Source organism: Hemicordylus capensis, chromosome 2, assembly GCF_027244095.1.
Source record: "Hemicordylus capensis ecotype Gifberg chromosome 2, rHemCap1.1.pri, whole genome shotgun sequence".
Taxonomy (NCBI): Eukaryota; Metazoa; Chordata; class Lepidosauria; order Squamata; family Cordylidae; genus Hemicordylus; species Hemicordylus capensis.
In genome coordinates, this window is record NC_069658.1 from 30,517,742 (window position 1) to 30,537,703 (window position 19,962).

The 19,962-nt window shown below is 43.3% G+C and overlaps 1 protein-coding gene across 1 annotated transcript in view; it reads left to right on the top strand.

Moving 5' to 3' along the window:
* The first annotated feature begins 584 nt into the window (after window positions 1-584).
* Window positions 585-19,962, top strand: part of NNT (nicotinamide nucleotide transhydrogenase) — an 85,798-nt gene continuing 66,420 nt past the window's right edge. The window contains exons 1-2 of the mRNA XM_053298420.1: window positions 585-719; window positions 7,287-7,485. Of these exons, the coding sequence (XP_053154395.1) occupies window positions 7,335-7,485 (151 nt within the window). The 5' untranslated portion in view covers window positions 585-719; window positions 7,287-7,334. The remainder of the gene's footprint in view (window positions 720-7,286; window positions 7,486-19,962) is intronic.

The window sequence follows — 19,962 nt, forward strand, 5'->3', positions numbered from 1 at the left end:
TCTAGCTCAGTACTGACTTCACAGATTGGCAGCGGCTTCTCCAAGATTGAAGGCAGGAGTCTCTCTCCGCCCTCTCTTGGAGATGCCAGGGAGGGAACTTGGAACCTTCTGCTCTTCCCAGAGCGACTCCATCCCCCGAGGGGAATATCTTACAGTGGTGCTCACACATCAAATCTCCCTTTCATAGGCAACCAGGTTGGAACCTGCTTAGCTAAGGGAACAAGTCGTACTTGCTACCACAACACCAGCTCTCCTCATCACTTTTCTGTTTGAAAATAGAAAAAGACTGTCTCGGCTCGACCCAAAGCAAAATCTTGCGAGCTTAGCACTCTCTCTACGGCACAGCAGCACACGCCCATGCGCAGTCCGTGAACCCAGGGCGCTACGCGTAGCTAGAGACGCGTCACGTGTTCGAGACCCTCTGCCGCCCGCTCCCTCTGCAGAGACTTCGCTCGTCACGTGAGCCTCACAGCCCTCCCCCTCAACTTGAACAGCCTGTGTGTCTCTCTCTGCCCTCCCCCCGCCCTCCTTTAAACTACCATCAATTCTCCCTCCAATTCTGGGATCCAGCCGCCTCGCGCGGCGCCCCGCCCATTTGGCTGGGGCCTCGCGCTCTGCTTCTGCTTCCCGTCTCGCGCCGGCTTTGGCGAGCCGGGAAGGTCAGAGCAGCAGCAATTGGCAAGCGAGAAGCATCAGAAGTGGGCACAGTGCAAAAGGCGGTAGGTCCTGCTATTGTCTCCCCTTCCCCACTTTCTTTCTTTGGCTGCGGGGTTTGGGAAGTGGTTTAGTCTTTCCACGTCATTTACTGCAATTGCGGGGGGGGGGGAGGGCCGGGCGGTTTGGGATTAAGGCGTTGCACTGTTCACCTTTTAAACATCTCTGGCGGATGCAAGCATGCAGTGAAAGGCTCGGATGTTTGCATTTTGGCTTTGCATCCATCACAATTGCAGGAGACGCCCAAGAGAACGGGGAGTGGAGTGGGGAGAAAAGAGAAGGAGGCAATTCGAGCTGAAAAGCAGCGTTGTGTCCCTCTCGGACTGCAACTGGGTTAAACGCGAAGGGTTAAGCAGCAGGCGCTCTTCTAATATAATAGCAGGCACAAGCCGCGAGGAGTGCTTTGGCAACAAGGAATCGCAGGGCTGTTACTATTCTGGGCCCACCGAAATTGCGAGCGTGCGGGTGGGAGGGAATCGAGGGAGGTGAGAACATCTGCTTCCCACTCTGTGTCTGTATTGTTGGAATCCAGCAGATGGGAAAGACGAAGGCTCCGATCGGGACGCTGGCAGGGACGCGATTTTTACTGGAGCAGATTGTGTTCCGACCTAAAAGCGTCTACACCCGGGACCGTTTTGGCTGCTCCGATTCCCTGAAACCCCCTGCGAGGTTCTCCGTGTGGCCTGTCTGCCCTTGTGTCAAATGATTGCAGTTGGGCTTGGGATAGGCGATGTAACTGGAGCTTACGGATGTAAAAGCAAATGGAATATTTGGGGGGAAAACAGTACCAGTTGCAAGGACTTTTATGGTATCTGACGGTTAATTTTTGTTGCTGTGGAACAAATCAGTGATTTGGAAGGAAAGTGGGTCTGTTGATACACGAGAGTTGCAACAGTTGTGCTAAAGTCAACAATGCTCCCTCTACGTGGAGGTCAAATGTGCAGTAGCAGTGGTGTAGGTGACCTTGTTTCCCACTGAAACGGTAGTGTTCAGGGTTTACTGAGGCCTTTTGGCATTTAAGATGGGAAGGGATGAAGAATCTGGGAACAAACTTGAGACAGGTGATTGAAGCAATTAGGGTTGCTTCTCTCATTACTTCAGAAGCCGTGGATCTTGGGAGTCACACCCTTTCCTTAAGATGTGAGAAAGTGTAATGGCTGGAGGGTAATCCACACAATTCTCTTAAAAACAAAACAAGAAACTTTTCTAGGACCAGCTTGAAGTGGTAATTTCAGGTTTAGGGCATCTTCTAACTGAAACAGTGTTACCATTTGATGCTAATTAATACATAGGTGTGGCTTTCCAAAGTCTACTTTGGACTCTGCTTGGAAGACAGTTGAGAAGTCTTCTCTGTTAAACAATGCCTTGGGCTGGTAATCAGCTGTGAGTAATGCAGGAGCCAGTGTGGTGTAGTGGTTAGAGTGCTGGACTAGGACCGGGGAGACCCGAGTTCAAATCCCCATTCAGCCATGAAACTAGCTGGGTGACTCTGGGCCAGTCACTTCTCTCTCAGCCTAACCTACTTCACATGGTTGTTGTGAAAGAGAAACTCAAGTATGTAGTACACTGCTCTGGGCTCCTTGGAGGAAGAGCGGGATATAAATGTAAAAATAATAATAATGATAATTGTTCTCTGCATTGGCTTGTAGCATTTTATTATATTTGTTTAAACTATTTACACTCTGCCCCTCCAGTACACTACTGCTTGGAATGGCTCACAACATTAATAAAACAGATACAAGATAAAATAAAAGATTAATCAAGTTAAACAAGTTAAAAGACCGGGCTAAAACCACACTTAAAATCTTTTTTTTAAAGTTCCAAATTAAAAGTTATTCTAAAAGCTAAAAACTGAGAACTATAAAAAATAAAGAACCTACTAGATATAAACAGAGATGGTACATTAAAAAGCCTTGTTCAAAAGATGTGTGTTCATTTGTTTTTTTTTTAAACACTGTGGGAGGGAACATGGCAAAGCTCTTTGGGGAGGGTGTTTCAAAGCCAAGGGAGCCACAATCGAAAAGGCCCTGTCTCTAGTCCCCGCTAACCAGATCTCTGTTAGTGGCAGGGCCATGAGCAGGATTTGAGATGCCAAGCAGAGGGCCCTGGCAAATTCATATGGGTGAATGTGGTTCGATAGGTACTTCCACACCCAAGCTGTGTAGAGCTTTAAAGGTCAAGACCAGCACCTTGAATTTAGCCCGGAAGTGCACTGATAACTAATAAAGCTGCTGCAGGATGGGTGTAACACTCATGAAGTGACTTGCACCCACGAGCATCCTTGCAGCAGCATTCTGGTCCAGTGGAAGCTTCCGAACAGTCTTCAAGGGCAGTAGTTCAATCTGGATGTTAGAAAAAGTGTGAGTGACTGAGGTCAGGTCTGATGTCTCCAAGTAGGATCGCAGCTGGTGTACCGGCCGTAGCTGGTAGAAAGCACCTTTGCACATTGACACCACCTGTGTCTCCAAGGACAGCGTCGGGTCCAGAAACCCCCGAGCTGTGGACTTTCTTTCAGAGGGAGTGTGACCCTGTCCAAGACCAGATTTACCTCACTACTCGGATGATCAGCTTTACCAACCCAGAGCACTTCCATCTTATCTGGATTAAGTTTCAGCTTGTTTGCTCCCATCCAGTCCAGAACAGCCTCCAAACAAGTCCACTATGCTAGGGGTTCTTAAACATTTTGCACCTATGAATGAACAGGTTTATTATGATCATTGAACAGTTATACATACAAACAGATGATACTGCATTCAGATAAGAGTTAAGTGCACCCATGGACCCCTCTGATCCTCATGTGACACCACCTCATTTACATAATATATTTTCCTAAGGTTTCAGTAGAAATAAGAGGAAAAATAAGTACTCAGGATAGTTATTTTCACGTTATTTCTGGCTTAAAGGTAAAGTTGTGCTGTCGAGTTGGTGTGGTCTCCTGGTGACCACAGAGCCCTATGGTTGTCTTTGTTAGAATACAGGAGGGGTTTACCATTGTCATCTCCCGTGCAGTATGAGATGATGTCTTTCAGCAACTTCCTATATCGCTGCTGCCCGATATAAGTGTTTCTCATAGTCTGGGAAACATACCAGTGGGGATTCAAACCAGCAACCTCATGCTTGCTAGTAAAGTCATTTCCCCACTGTGCCATTAGGTGGCTTAATATTTCTGGTTTACCAGGATATATTCAAGATTATTCTGGTTTACCAGGATAAAATTAAATTCAGTGCAGCAGATATTTTCCATGGATCGCTTGGCCCATGGAACCAAATTTAAAAACTCTTCTCTAGGTGTTTTCAAAATGCTGGTTTTCTTCCATAAACCACCCTTGATATCCTGAACCCAGCATACCCACGGGGCCTAAATCTGTATTGTATCTATTGTCTTGCCGTGAAGTTTACAGTGCTAAACAACAAAACATGAAAGGAAGGCTTGTATCTTCAAGCTGTTTGGGACGCATGCAGAGTTGAAATTGGCCCAAAACTTCTTGGCTTGTGTCCACTGATTGTCCCAAATGATTTGGAGATACATGGCTTCCTTTCATTACCAGTGCTTACCACAGCAGACTGGCCCAGACAGACTCTCTTTCCCTATCTCCTAATAGGATCTTTAGAATTGGATAAGAGCTCCTTTCAAAGATGAAGTTTTTTCTGCCAGGTTTATTCAGCAAGTTGCCTACAACTGTAGAATTAAATTCCATTAGAGATTACACAGCATTCTTGTGGAAATATTTTAAAATGTAACTAGTCAATTGTGGCTTGAGATCCTGGGCTCTTGAGAGAGACCACATGGGTGACAAATTAAAGAATATTTTCCAGATACAATATGAGTGGAGACAATGAAAGTATCTCACCATGTGCATTTGTGAAACAGAAATAGTTGGGGAAAAATCTTTTAACTTTCCATGTATTTCTTCTAACTCTCTTCCTGGGTATTTTGGGTATTTTTTGTCTACAGAAAAGTTAAGGGTTGATTGGCACAGGCATTTCCTGTTGAAATAAGCAAACTGCTTTCAGTATTTTAGACATTGGAAATATTGTTTTTTGCACTTGCAATGTTGTTACAGTCAAGGACAAAAAAATAATAATCTGTGGGTGGGGTTAGACATAAAACACAGTTCTGACCTTCAGTTTCAAATGCCAGTGATTAAGATGCATGCTTACTCTAAACTATGTGCCTTAGGCGGTGATTGGATGGTGACAGCAGGCTGCATATATTAAAAGTTCATGACTCTGGGGGAAGGAGCTGTGAAAGCTGTCTCAATGAATGACAGTTGGAGGCTGATCAGGACCTATGTCCAATCATGTGTGTTGGTGCAAATTATGCACACTACTGCCTTCAGCAGGCAGCCAATTGGAACTTGCTAATGAATGGGGATTCCTGCTTCTTGCGTTTCCTGGGTAGTCAGGGGCAATAATGTGGGTTATTCATTTCAGGAAACTCTTATTTGACAGCTGTTTACCTGCTTGGGCAAAAGGCGTCACAGATAATGCTATCTCCCCCCCCCCTTGGGGGAGTGTATTTCTTAAGCATTTTGAATATCTGAGTACGTGGCACGAGTCTGTTTCACAGTGCTACAGTGTTTTCTATTTATGGCAATTGCCTTAGAAACTTGCTTGCTGGAAGCTTTCACCCCTCTTTGCTTGAACGTCAAGCTGGGAAGGAAGTTGCCTCCTGAAGCTCAGCAGTAGTGATCAATTTCAGTGTATTTCAGGTTTTTTAAAAAAAGAAATAGTTTAAATGTTGCCCACTGTTCTTTGTTGTCTCCAAATCAAAATGGATAAGTTGTTAATTTTTCTCAGTGTTCAACTGAGCTTTGTTGTTAAAGAAGATCTGGGAAGCTCATGAGCTAGGTGCTCTGTATGCTTTTTCTGCTGCTAGTTAAGGGGGACGGTTGTCCCAAATAGTGGGTCACCTTATGCTGGAGTGAGAATATGAACTTTCAAGTTACATGCACTCTTCCTCTTTAAAGGGCTGCGTGTATAGATTACTGTTATTTTTGTTTTAATGATTTGGATTGGTATGGTTGATCAGCACACACATTTTTGGTAAAAGGTGACATTATTCCTTGGGAACTTGTTGTTGTTCTGTCAACATTAACAGACAGTCAGATGATTTGCTTGTGTACGTTTTAATTTCCATATGGTTTCACTGAATCTGTGGCATACCCCTTTCTTTGTGTACAATTGGTCTCTCCCCCCCTTTCACAGATTAAGATTACAATGTACAGTTTTACAATCTTTGTCAAGGAGAAATTTAATAAATACACGTGGCTGAATTTAAGCAACTTGCCACTAATAATAATAATATCTGGATCCCATAAAATGTTAGAATTGGTAGGGGTTAGATTGTTTATATACCCACCTGCAGCAGAAGTGCAAAAGTAACAAGAGCACTGCTAATTAATATTGTCTGGAGACATGGAGTTAAAAGTTCTAAGTACAATAATTTATTTTGGAAATACATCAGAGAGATAGATAAGCCTATGTGCCTAGCTGCTCACTACATCAGGAGAGGGGAAGAAGACTGATGTCGCTCTCAGGTGAGAGAATGAAACCTCAATCTAATAAAGGGGAATTAGGACAGAGATAGTGTGGTCAGAGGGGAATCTCTTACTATTTCTATTCCCTAATGCCTCTAGTGGTCAATAGCATCGCTGGTGCTAAGAGTTTATGCCTACAGGAGTTGCATCTCCAACACAAAAACATGGCTTAAATTCTCAGTGGTTTTAGTGTTGTTGAATTGGAAAGTTTGAATAATAGCAGTGGCATTCTTTAATGTTCTTATGTTTGTGGCTTGATGTAGGCATGACAAAATGTATATACATTATGATTTATATTTTGACATGGTTGCTTTTGTTGATCACACATAGAAAGGATCAAATGCTAATTAGAAGGCTAATTCCATAATCTCACTTGGAAGTGGCGTGCACTGAAATGAGGCAGAATTTAGGAGTAGAGCTGGTCTTATGGTAGCAAGTATGACTTGCTCCCTTAGCTAAGCAGGGTCTGCCCTGGCTGCATATGAATGGGAGACTTGATGTGTGATAACTGTAAGATATTCCCCTTGGGGTGGAGCCGCTCTGGGAAGAGCATCTAGGTTCCAAGTTCCCTCCCTGGCTGCTCCAAGATAGGGCTGAGAGAGATTCCTGCCTGCAACCTTGGAGAAGCTGCTGCCAGTCTGTGAAGACAATACTGGGCAAGATGGACCAAGGTTCTGGCTCGGTATATGGCAGCTTCCTATGTTCCTTATTGCTTCCAGGTAAATGTGTTTAGGCTGCAGAAGGATGGATGTCAAGTCTTGCATCAGAATATGGGCCGCTGAAACTATGTAGTATTGTGTTTACTTCTAGAAAGAATATTATCATTCTCAAGATGCCGAAAGTCTAAAAATACTGCTAGATGCTATATATTTATAGAGAAAGGGTTGTGGACCTTGTCAAACTCTTCTGAAGTCTGGATGGGATTGGTAGCTCTAAGCTGCCCTTTTAAAAAATAAGCGACTTCATGCTTTCCAAGTCTCCATCACTATTATATGCTAAACATGTTTCTGGTGTCATTTTTTTGGTCTACAGTGGGGCAACTTTGTAACAGGGTGATCCTGCATTCTGGATCTTGGCAACATGGCAAGTCTCCTGCGTACAGTAGTCACTAATTGCTCCAGTCCTCTCTTCAACAACGTGGTTTGTCACAAGGTGAAGACAGTAAAAACACCATGTTTACGGGCATTCCGCACCCATCAGGTGGTATGGTGCCAGGCACCTGTCAAACAAGGTATGTAATTTAATTTGAAATAATGCATTTATTTTGAACAAGTCCAATTCTGGGATATATGAAAGTCAGTTCTCTACCTTCCATTCCATTCTCCCGAAATTCATTCGACTCCTGGAGTAGAGCAGGTGAATGGGTAAGGCTGTGCAGATAAGAGCAGGCATGATTCTTGACAACTGAGATGGGCATTGTCTTTAACGTTAGCACTTGTGAACTGAGCAAAAGAGGTACCCTTTTAAAGTGGCGATCAGTGTTCATTCAAATTTTTTTTCATCTGTGTGTGTAATGAGTTTTCTTCTGGGTGGCAGTATCAAGGCAGTATGTGTGCACATGCATTGTGCGTGGGACCTTCCTGATTAAACCTGTACCAGATCTAGAAGTAACTGAGTGCACATCAAAAAAAGTGTGTGTGCATGCCTTAGAGGGAACACTGGTGGTGATTTTCTTATATTTAGCAGGAGAGAGCTACTGGCCCAATTCATCTCTATTGCAACATCCCACCAGTGGCTGTTGCTGGTTTCTACCTTCAGTTTCTTTTTAGACTGTGAGCTTTTTGAGGACAGGAAACCATATTTGTCTGTCTGTCTGTCTGTCTGTCTATCTATCTATCTATGCAAATGGCTTTGAGAACCTTTGTTGAAAAGTGGTGTATTAGTAGTAGTGATGATGATGATGATTCCAATATAAATGAGTTGGTTGCCATTCATTTTTGGAGGGAAAATAAAGCGCTGCGTATTGGAGTGCATTTGCAGTGAGAGTAAAGCATGCCCTCTATAATGATACTAGACGGCCCAGTCCTCACGGACAAAGATCCCACAGGGGTTTAAACTGCACCCCAAGGGAGTCCTTGCAGTACACAAGCACTCTATCTGCATCAGAGCTGTACAACTTTGGCCCTCTAGCTGTTACAGGACTACAACTCCTATCTTCATCCTCAGGGGTGATGAGAGTTAAAGTCCAACATCTGCAAGAGGGCCAGAGTTATGCAGCCCTGCTCTATATGCATGCTGCCTACTACAATAGGCATTTTGGTAGTAATTTATAGAGGCAGAAATAATGTTTGTAGGTATGGAAATGTTCTTTGAAAATATGTTAACTCACCAGCCTTTCAGGTAGCAATTTCCCAAGAGAGGCAACACTATCCTCCTGGAAAATAACCTGGTGGACCTATTGCTCAAGTCAATCTGTGACAGATAAGTGCGAGCGGATAGGCAGATAAAAATACTTCTGCATGCTAGCAAATATTTTGTGCAATTGAGCTAATCCAAACAAATCTGTGCACTTTTGTAGTCAGATCGCAGCTTAGTCAGCAAAGGCTGTCAATCTCTTGCATCTTCCCAGTCCCTGTTTTGACTGTCTAACATAGGCTATAAACCACTGGGCAGAAAATCTCACTCTTTTAGTTTGTGAAGCTCCTGGTGCCCTGTTAGTGCTCAGTAAGGGTTAAATAATATTAGTTAGTTCAAAGATATATGCAAACACTAGTATGTTCAGTGTGTACCACAGAATATTTTCTGGATGTAGTGCAAAAGGAATATATAATCATGTTTTTTAGTTCTTCTTCCCTAGACATATCAAGCACTTCTGAGTATAGAAATATTTCATTTGGAGTGAATGCAAGGAACTTTGTGACTGTACTCTTTGGGGGCGGGGGAGAATTTGGCCATGGTTCTGAGAACCTCACAGTCACTTGTGGTTGACAATCTTGATTGCTAGATAGATAGCTTTGAGATCAAGTATTTTTTCCCTAGCCCATTCATTTATGTATTACAAAATGCTTTAGGTGTGCTTGCAAAATATCATTGGAATACCAGATAAAATATAACTTGGGTCTGGTGAATTCTTATGCAGCATTGTTCTTCATTGTAAGGCCTGGGAGCAGGTGGCGGACCACATCAGCCTTAAGTTTGGCTCTTTAATTGTGTTTTGGGTCTGTGTGAAGCTTTGGCCAAAGCTGAATACAGGTGATCCCTGGTATCTGGATCCCTGGTATCTGGATCCCTGGTATCTTCTCTGCAGATAATGGAACTGTGGATACCAAGTCATTAAGTTAATGGGACTAGGGGGTTAGGCTGCAGAAATTGTAAAAAAGGGCCCTAAAAACCAGTGTGTATGTGGGGTGAGGTGGGGAGTGCCCTACCATGCTCTGCGGGTCTCCAATTGTTCAGCAATACCCCTTAAGAGTCCCAAATCTGGTTTTTATATGTGTGAGAAAAATCACATTTTTAAAAAAAAAAAAAGAGCCACAAAATGTCACGTCAGTTCTTAAAATGGTGCTGGAAATGACCTCTGAGGTCATTTCTGGCCACCCCAAACCCACGGATACGCGTAATTAACCCTTTGTAAACCCCCCTCCCCTGTATGCCGAGGTCAGGTGTTTGTCAGGTGTTTGACCGTGGGTATGCAAAACCACGGATGTTGGATCTGCGAATGGCGAGGTCCCCCTGGCAGCATATGGAGGCAGCAGTTCCCACCATGCCGTGCTGCACTTTCCCCAGCTCCAGTAGGAAAATGGACCCATCTTGAGCGCCTGCACCATTTTGGAAGGCATGCACAGTAAAGCCCTTCCCAGTGCCCTCTTCACAGAGCTCTTGAGAGGGCTCCATCTCTTTTAAAGGGCCCTTGCAGCAATGAGAAAAGTGTATATTTAATAATAATAATAATAATAATAATAATTTGATTTCTGTACCGCCCTTCCAAAAATGGCTCAGGGTGGTTTACACATGGTCTACACAGGCGGTTTACATTTCACTTTCATTCAAGTGTAGTACTGTGTGGAAGTCAGCACAATGGAAAATGGCTCTTGCATTGAAAGTTTTTGTGTGTGTGCCAAATTGGCCCTACTTGAAAAATTGACATCATCATTGATATAGGGCACTTTTGGAAAATAGAACTGTTCAAAAACTGGATAAATCTTTTTGTTGACTTGACTACACTAACCCTTCTCTTCCACTGATAACATAAGGTTATTATTCAGTAAAAACATAAAGGACAAGAAAACACCTGTAATATCAGATGATAAAGCATGCTGTTGAGTCAGTGTTGACTCCTGCGACCACGGTGCCCTGTGGTTTTTCTTTGGTGGAATACAGGAGGGGTTTACCATTAGGGATGTGCATGGAACCAGTTGGGGGTGGTTCGGTGGTGGTGGTGGTGCTTTAAGAGTTGGGGGAGGGTGTACTTATCCCTCCTTCTGCTCTTCCTCCACCGGTGCTCCTTTTTTCTAAAGTCCATCAGGGCGGCAGCATACTTCCCTGCTACCCCATTGTCCTCCTTACTGGATACACCTGGAAGTATCCAATCCACCTGTGCATGATGGGCCTGTGCCCGGCACACACAGGCATGTCTGATTCTTCCGGTTGTATCTGGTAAATGGGGGCAATGGGGCGGCAGGGAGGTATGCTGCTGTACCGATGGACTTTAAAAAAAAAAAGAGCACCGGTGGGGGAAGAGCAGAGGGTGGGGTAAGTGCACCCTCCCCCGCTCTTAAAGCAGCACCCCCGTCATCGAACCGGCTGCCGTTCGAACCGGTTCCATTCACATCCCTATTTACCATTGCTATCTCCCGCGTGGTATGAGATGATGCCTTTCACCATCTTCCTATATTGCTGCTGCCCGATAGCGGGGATTTGAACCAGCAATCTCTGGCTTGCTAGTCAAGTTATTTCCCTGTTGCACCATTAGGTGGCTTACAACTCATATGATTAATTGTTTTGGTTGAGTGTGTTGTGCTTTGGGAATTTTAATGTACAGCAGTAAAAGCATATGAACTATCCCTATTGTATTGGAGAGAATGTGTATGAAGTGCTTGGTGCATTAAAAGTGCCATATAAAAGCAAAATATGGAGGCGATGTATGTGTGAATAAGGATTCTGACATTGTCTCTTACTTGGCTTACAGCAATGACTTCAAATATATTTCTTCTAGATATAATAGCACATCTCATTCTGCACTGTCTATTATTATTTTTATTATTTTTACATTTATATCCCACTCTTCCTCCAAGGAGCCCAGAGCGGTGTACTACATACTTGAGTTTCTCCTGTCTACACAGTGTATGCATTTCCCACTCTTGTCCTTTATGTCTGGAGTCTTATAAATCTTTTTGATGTCCATATGATGATCTTGAAGGAAAATAGTAGAAAGAGAAGGTACTCATAAAGGCCCATGAGGCAGCCGCCTTGCTGAAGTTAAGTGGGCTTGGGTCTGACCAGTGCCTAGATCAGAGACCACTTGAGAATTCATGTGCACTGCCTGGAGTTCAGCATGCAAGGAGGACAGGATATAAATGGACTGCATAATAATAATTAAAAGAATTTAAACGAATGTAACTCGGGGCTAAATAAAAGATAAGATAATAAAAGAAACCCAGAGGATGGGAGACATGGTTTCAAATCCCTGCTCTACATTCTCACCAAGTAGCCTTGCATGAGTTACATTCTCTTTTTGAACTACATTGTAGCGGGTTAAAGCTTTTGTCTCAGAGCAAGCTGAGGGAAAGAAATGCTGAATTATCCCTGCTGAGCTGCCTGGCTGGGCTTCTCCTATTCTGTATTGAATGGTAGGTTCAAGATGCTGCCACTACCACTCCTCTTATTGACGGAGCTTGAGCCTCTCTGGGCTTGGGGTGGAATCCCAGGGAAAAAGCTTTATTTTGCTATTAGATAAGTAGAAAAATCTTCCACGTGCAAGCCCACATGAGGTGAGAAAACTGATAGCTGCTGAACGTTTGAGGATGTGTTCGCACCATAGAAATCGCCCCCACCCGTATTCCAGAGTTAAAAATCAGCTTGGAGAGGCTTGTAAAAAGAAAAGAACTAAAAATAAAAACGTTTTATTCAATTACTACAAACTGCTTTTGTCTGAGGCTTTCTCAGCTTTTAGGTACAGTTAAGAATACTTAGGGTTACAAAAATAGGTTGACTTAATGCCCTAGATTGGATGGACATAGGCTAGTGTTTCTTATTTTAATTACGTTACAGGTAAATAATAATAGAACAGTAACAGGAATATGCAAAAGCACACACACCAAAGAAATATAACATCCCTAACGCAAAGTCTGACTAAACAAACTTTTCCTTAGACTAAACTTCCCTTTTCCTTGTACTCACCAAACTCCTGATGGGACTTGAAGCCTCCTGTAATCCTCTCTTCCCAGGCTTTACAGTTATCCCCCTGTAGCCAACCTCCATGGCCACATGTCATCCTGAGCACCTCTGGCCTAGCTTCTCTAATAATGAACTGCTTTCTTCCTGGCAATAGCTCCCTAGGTCCCACCCACCTGGTGTGCTGATTGGCTGAGCCCTGGAGTTCACCAGCCTGTCACTCAAAACAAGGGTTCACTTCCAGTTAACTCTTTAGAGGGAGGTCAGTCTGGTCACTACATACATGAACAAAAATTCTGCAGTGAAATGCTACAGAAATAAGTTTGCATTGAATGATTTTTTCAATAGAGAACATTGTGAGGAATCTTGCTGTACTGAAAAAGAGTATGCCTAACATGATCGCCACTTTGTTTAATACACTTATATAGCACCTATAAAAGTCTCAAGGCAGTTCACAATCAAATAAAGCAATCCAACATTTAAAAGCAAACATTTTAAAAATATATGTAACTTAAAACAATAAACACCCAACTAAAAGCCTGGCTGAACAGGTGTCTCTTTAATACTTTCCTAATAGCCATTAGAAATGGAGCAAATTTCTGTTAAGGAGTGTGCGGAGAACCCTTATACATGGAAAATGGCAACACCTGTCTCCCAAGATGAATACGTATCACTTGACATCTCATCTGGGAAATGACATTTTTAATCTAATCTAGTTGTTCTTTGATATTGAAACTCTATTGTACATAGTGCTGAAAGTCGTTAGACAGATACCAAAAGGTGGTTATGGAACTCTAGCAAAATCTGTAATCTACTTTTGTCACTGACTTTTAAGGTTCTGTAGCCATGGATAGTAGTTTAGATCACTGTAGGGCCTTTGCTCTGTAAAAAGAAATGAAGAGCATTGAAGTTATGCAGTCTGAGCAAAATGGGCAAGATTCTTCTCTGATTACATCACTGAAATACATGTTTACACTTGTGCCTGGTATGTTTACTGACAGTTCTCCATGTAGCTTGGCACATGGAAAGGAGGCAGATTGGTAGCTCTGTATGACTAAGAGATGAGTAGCTGAAGGAAAACACTGTGATTAAAAACTGAAAGTGAAAATGAGTGGCATGTTAAGTGTGTGAGTTGCTCTTTGCTTTGCCTTTAGGGCAACATGGGAGCTGTTCTGTAGGTCTGCAGTCCCGTGGCTGTAGAATTCGCTGTTACAGGATGGTTAAAGTCAAGGAAAGTGGGCACAACTGGAAATGGCCCACCTTACAATTATGAGGTGTTTTGAACTGGCTGATTCCTGCTTCAGTATTGCATACTTTTTCTCCTCCCCCCTCCCCCCGGATCTGACGGCATTTCATTCTTGATAAGGGGTTGCATGGAACTGTGACTATATAGGAACTGCTGTGAGGAAGAGGAGTTACTTTCCCCTTTGTACAAGACTCTGAAGGTTGCAGTTATGGGCGCTGAGAGGATATAAGTCACTCTCATGCATTCCCTGCCAGCATTTTTTGTTTTGTTCTTACACATTTTATATCCCACTCTTCCTCCAAGGAGCCCAGAGCGGTGTACTACATACTTAAATTTCTCCTCATAACAACCCTGTGAAGTAGGTTAGGCTGAGAGAGAAGTGACTGGCCCAGAGTCACCCAGCTAGTATCATGGCTGAATGGGGATTTGAACTTGGGTCTCCCCGGTCCTAGTCCAGCACTCTAACCACTACACCACGCTGGCTCGTGCCAGTACACTTTGGAGTACTGGGTGAAGATCTCTTAAGAGGGTAATGTTAGTCATCAAAATCTTCAGATGCTTCATGTTTCAAATATTTCTCTTGCACCAAGTAGACCTCCCCAGATTTCATTTAGGAAACTCCTGTCTGGTGGTGGCAAAATGCAGATGTTAAGGGATTTTGCAAGGTCGTTTTGAGGAATAATAGAACAGAGGAATGTAGATCACTTTGTGTACAAAAATGCCAAAGAAATAATTGACTGCAGCATGACCAAATACTACTAATTAGACCATGACCATCTTTTCTGAGTCTATTCCATGTTCTCTAGAATGCAGAGTTTTTAAAAAGTTGTCCTAGGGCATGATTAGAGACACACATTGTGGCAAGGAGTTTACAGGTTTATCAGCTGAAAAGAAAATGGTTTGCATAGTTGTTAGCTTGATGCCATTCAATTTAATTATTGCTCTATTTTTATTTTTTAATGAGACAAGAAGTTGATTCAGACACAACGTCCATGGTTTGCTTTTATGAGAATGTGCGAGCATGAGCACCTTCCTTCCCTCTTTGAATGAGGGGTGAGAGGCTAGAGGCTTTTGATCCTGGTTTGCAGCAAATCATAGGGCCAGTTCAGACAACACGTCACCCAGCCCATATGATGAGAGGGCATGCTGAGAGTGCGCCTTTCTGACACCTACTGCGGATGTCCTGATGCCTTCCTTGCATGTCCCTCTTTCACATTGGGGGTGGGGGAATCCTGTTCATCTAAATGACACACACTCCAAGTTAGTATTGTGCACAGAGGTGCAGGTGAACAGCCCCCCCACCTTAAATGGATTGGTGATTTCTTCATTGCATGGGTTGGTAAGGTATCATCCGAACTAGTCTATTGTTGGTCCATAAGCGTGGATCAAAATGTGGTTTTGGTAAACCATCATGGCTTGAGACTGGACAAAATATCAAGTTGTGGCTTGCTGCAAACCAGTATAGGAAGCTTTGAATTTCTTTCCCTTGCAGAGGAGGAGGGATCATGGGAGCTGAAGGCTTGTACCTGCTCGGTAGTGGAACACCAAACACCATTGTTTGGTGTTGCATCTAGATGCAGTCACTGTGAATGGGAGTGTTTTGTTCTACAGCCTCCATGCTACTCACTGAATCTTTTTGTCATTTCACCTCATTCCATCAGGCTTCGTCTCATCTTCCCTGCAGAACTCTGAAAAAAGGTGAGCAGCTTCTTCTGAAGCTGTTGGTATAGTAAGTTGGTAAACAAGTATAAAACTCACTGTTGTGTTTTATCCTGTCTTAGAAGTAGTGAGTAGCCTTTATGAAAGCCTCTTTTCTAAACCTCATAGCTGCTACTGCCACTCCTCAGTGTGTATGCCGTATAGCTGCCCAGAGCACAGTTGGTTATGGGGAGCCTAACAAAGTTTGTTATTGTTATTGTTATTGTTATTATATGCAGATGACCAAAAAGGGATCGCCATTTCCTTCCTTTCCCTTGTTTCTGGTTCCCAGTTCCTCATAGATTTTCTCCTTAGTCTAGTATAGTTCACTCTCTGCATGATGATCTTTGATGATGATGCATGAGACAAAAGTGAACATAAGAACGGCGGGTGCTGGATCAGGCCAAAGGCCTATCTAATCCAGCAACCTGTTTCACACAGTGGCTCACCAGATGCTTCTGGGAAGCCCACAGGCAAGAGGTGAAGGCATGCCCTCTCTCCTGCTGTTACTCCCCTGCAATGGGTAATTAGAGGCATTTTGCCTCTGAGGCTGGAGGTGGCCTATAGTCACCAGACTAGTAGCCATTGATAGACCTTACTCCATGAATTTATCTAAACCCCTAAGCCATCCAAACTAGTGGCCATCACCACATCCGATGGCAGATTAATTATGTGCTGTGTGAAGAAGTACTTCCTATTATTGGTCCTAAATATCCTGGCCTTCAGTTTGATGGGATGACCCCCGGTTCTGGTGTTGTGAGAGAGGGAGAAAAAATTATCTCTGCCCACTCTCTCTACTCCATGCATAACTTTACAGATCTCTTTCATGTTGCCCCATCAGTTGTCTTTTTTTTCTAAACTAAAAAGCCCCAGTTGTTGAAGGAAAGTGCGCCAGGCCCCTGATCATCTTGGTTGCCTCTTCTGCACCTTTTCCAGTTCTACAATGTTTTCCTTAAGATATGGTGACCAAAACTGTACGCTGTATGCAGTACTCCAAATTTGGCCACACCTTAGATTTTTATAGAGGCATTATGATATTAGAAGTTCTATTTTCAACCCCTTCATAATGAATGGAATTGGCCTCCCCACCCCCAACTGCCACACATTGTGTTGAGACTTTCAACGAGTTGTCCACCACAACCCCAAGATCTCTCTCTTAGTCAGTCACTGACAGCTCAGACCTCACTAGAATATATGTGAAGTTGGTTTTTGGTTTTTTTGTCCCAATATACATCACTTTATACTTGCTAACATTGCAACACATCTGCCATTTTGTCGCCCACTCATCCAGTTTGGAGAGATTAATAAAAAGCAATGCTTGTTTGCCAAAGTTGTCTAGTTCAGTTCTGATCTTACATTTTTTTTGCTGTAATGCACAAACTCTGAGATTTAATATGAGGCTGGCTCTGTTCAGACGTCACATCAAACCATGGCTTATGCTAAGAACCCACACCATAGTTTGAGCTACTCTATGTACAACAGGCATGCTTTAGAGCTAATAGTTTGCTTTTTTATCTGCTCAGCACTCGGCTTTGTAAGTTTACTCCTGTCTCCATGGTGCAGCAGCCTCTTGAGGCAGAGAGAGCAACAGCCTTAACTGTGGCTTGCAAATGGTTTGTGCAGACCACAGCTAGTACAAGCAAACTTTGCAAACCAGTTTCAACCCATAGTATCCTGGTTTATCAACTGGCATGAATTCAAAAATAGCAACAAATCATGATTTGGCTTCATAGACTGTCATCTGGCATGATATCTGAATGCCAGCTATTTTTAGAGGCTGGACTGCTCACTGTTTCCTACAGTGAGCAGGAGGTTAGACTAGAAAATCTTGAAGGTCCCTTCGTAGCATTCTGTGGAACACTCTTGTGTTGCATCAGCTGAAAGAGCTCCAGAAGGATCTCTCCAAACTGGGTGAATGGGTGACAAAATGGCAAACGAGGTTCAATGTAAGCAAGTGCAGAGTTATGCATACTGAGGTAAAAAACCGCAACTTCACATACACTGACAGGGTCTGAGCTGTCAGTGACTGATCAGGAGAGAGCGCTTGGGGTTGTGGTGGACAGCTTGTTGAAAGTGTTGTCTCAGTATGTGGCTGCTGTGAAAAAGGCCAATGCTATGCTAGGGATAATTAGGAATGGGGTTGAAAATAAAAATAAAAATATTATAATGCCCTTATAGAAATCTATGGTGCGGTGAAATTTGGATTACTGTGTACAGTTCTGGTCACTATCTTTAAAAGAACATTTTAGAACTGGAGAGGTGCAGAAGAGGGCAACCAAGATGATCAAGGCCTGGAGCACTCTCCTTATGAGGCAAGGCTACAGCATCTGGGGCCTTTTAGTTTGGAAAAGAGGCGACTATGGGGAGACATGATCGAGTTGTATAAAATTATGCATGGAGCAGAGAGAGTCAACAGAGAAATTTCTCTCTCACACACAACACTAGAACCAGGGGTCATCCCATCAGATTGAATGTCAGAAAAATTAGGACTGACAAAAGGAAGTACTTTTTCACACAGCACATAATTAATCTATGGAATTCTCTGCCATGGGATGTGGTGATGGCCATTAGCTTGGATGGCTTTAAAATGGGCTTAGACAGATTCATGGAGGACAGGAGGACAGATTCATGGAGGACTACTAGTCTGGTGGCTATAGGCCATATCCAGCCTCAGAAGCACAATGCCTCTAAATTCCAGTTGCAGGGGAGCAACAGCAGGAGAGAGGGCATGCCCTAAGCTCTTTCCTGTGGGCTTCTCAGAAGCATCTAGTGGGCCACTGTGAGAAGCAGAATGCTAGACCAGATAGGCCTTTGGTCTGATCCAGCCAGGCTGCTGTTATGACTTACTAAACACTTGGGGGAAGCTATTGAACAATAGTTAGTGAACTGTAAATCACCATATCTAGCATGATCTTACTTCTAAGTAGCCAAGCTTATTTTCCACTGAGTTTAGTGGGATTTCCCCCCGCTCCCCCCAAGTATATCTAGGATTGAAGCTTCAATGTTGAACTGAAAGTGAACAGTTTTGAATTGGATAAGGAGAGTGGATTTTCTTGCTTCAAATATCGTAAATATTTAATATGTAGTCTTTAAGCAATATGGAGTTGATTCATAGTGGGCTTGTCTATTGTGCCCTGCTTGGCTTTGCTAACCAATACTGCAGGGGTTCTCAACCTTGGGTCCCTAGAAGCTGTTGGACTGCAACTCGCATAATCCTACATCCATTGTGGGTGGTGATGATGGGAGTTGCAGTCAACCTCGGGGAACCATGGTTGAGAACCTCTACAGTAGTGAGTTTCTCAGTGTGTGAATACAGGTTGAGTATCCCTTATCCAAACTGCTTGGGACGAGGAGTATTCCAGATTTTGGACTCTTCCAGATTTTGCATATTTCTAATGAGATGTCTTGGGCATGAGATCCAAGTCCAAACATGAAAGGTTACTGTACACTGTATTTTATCTGTTAAGGTTTTATTTAAAGTATAAAAACAAATAAGCATTGAATTCACAATAACTACAGGTAGCTGTAAATGTAATGCAAACTAAGCCACAATGAGTCAGTGCTGCGGACACACGCTATGGTGGTTTCTGGATTTTGGAGCATTTCAGATGTCCGGATTAGGGATACTCAACTTGTAGTTGGTACAGGAAAGCCTTCTTGCTTCTACGGTTTTTGGGTGGATGTTTGCCTTCCATGGAAAGAATGCATAGTAGTAAATGTGCCCAGTATTGTGTGTGTGGGATAAGTGTTGAGACACAAAAGTGCTCATTTGTGGAATGCATGCATGTATGTCCAAGAGCCAAAGCCTCAGCTGCTTTTCCCACTGAGTTTGTGCTTACCTGGTCTTCTGCAGCATTCCCTGTGACAGGTTTCCAGGTGTTGTTGACTACAACTCCCAGCATCCTCAGCTGCAATGGTCTGGCTGGGGATTATGGGAGTTGTAGTCAACAGCATCTGGAAATCCCTGTTACAGCGAACACTGGTCTGCTTCCATTATTTATTCAAGACGTACCTGTTGGGGGAACTGCTGCTATGTGCTTTCTTTTTCAGTAGAGCTTATTACCTTCTCTAGTCACTGCTGTTTCTGGCTGTTTGCTTGGAAGGAGGGCTAGGGCAGAGGTGAATGTTTGGTCACCAGTGCCAATAGGTGCGAAGTGTGTCCACAGTGACAAATTCTTGCTCTTCTAATCTCTTGAGTATTTGGTGGGAGGTTACTAGGAATATGTGGTTTGGCTACATAGCCACCTGTTATGTTCAGGACATGCTTCCCATGTTTCATCTCTGTGGGAACTACTGTATTGCAATCATCTGTTGAGTGGGAGAGAGTGATGTTCCAAGTTGCTTTGTTCTTTGGAGAATGGAGATGCTTCATAGGCATTGGTCTGTAGCATGTCAAGGGCAAGGACAATTGTCAATAATGTTCTGGAGATA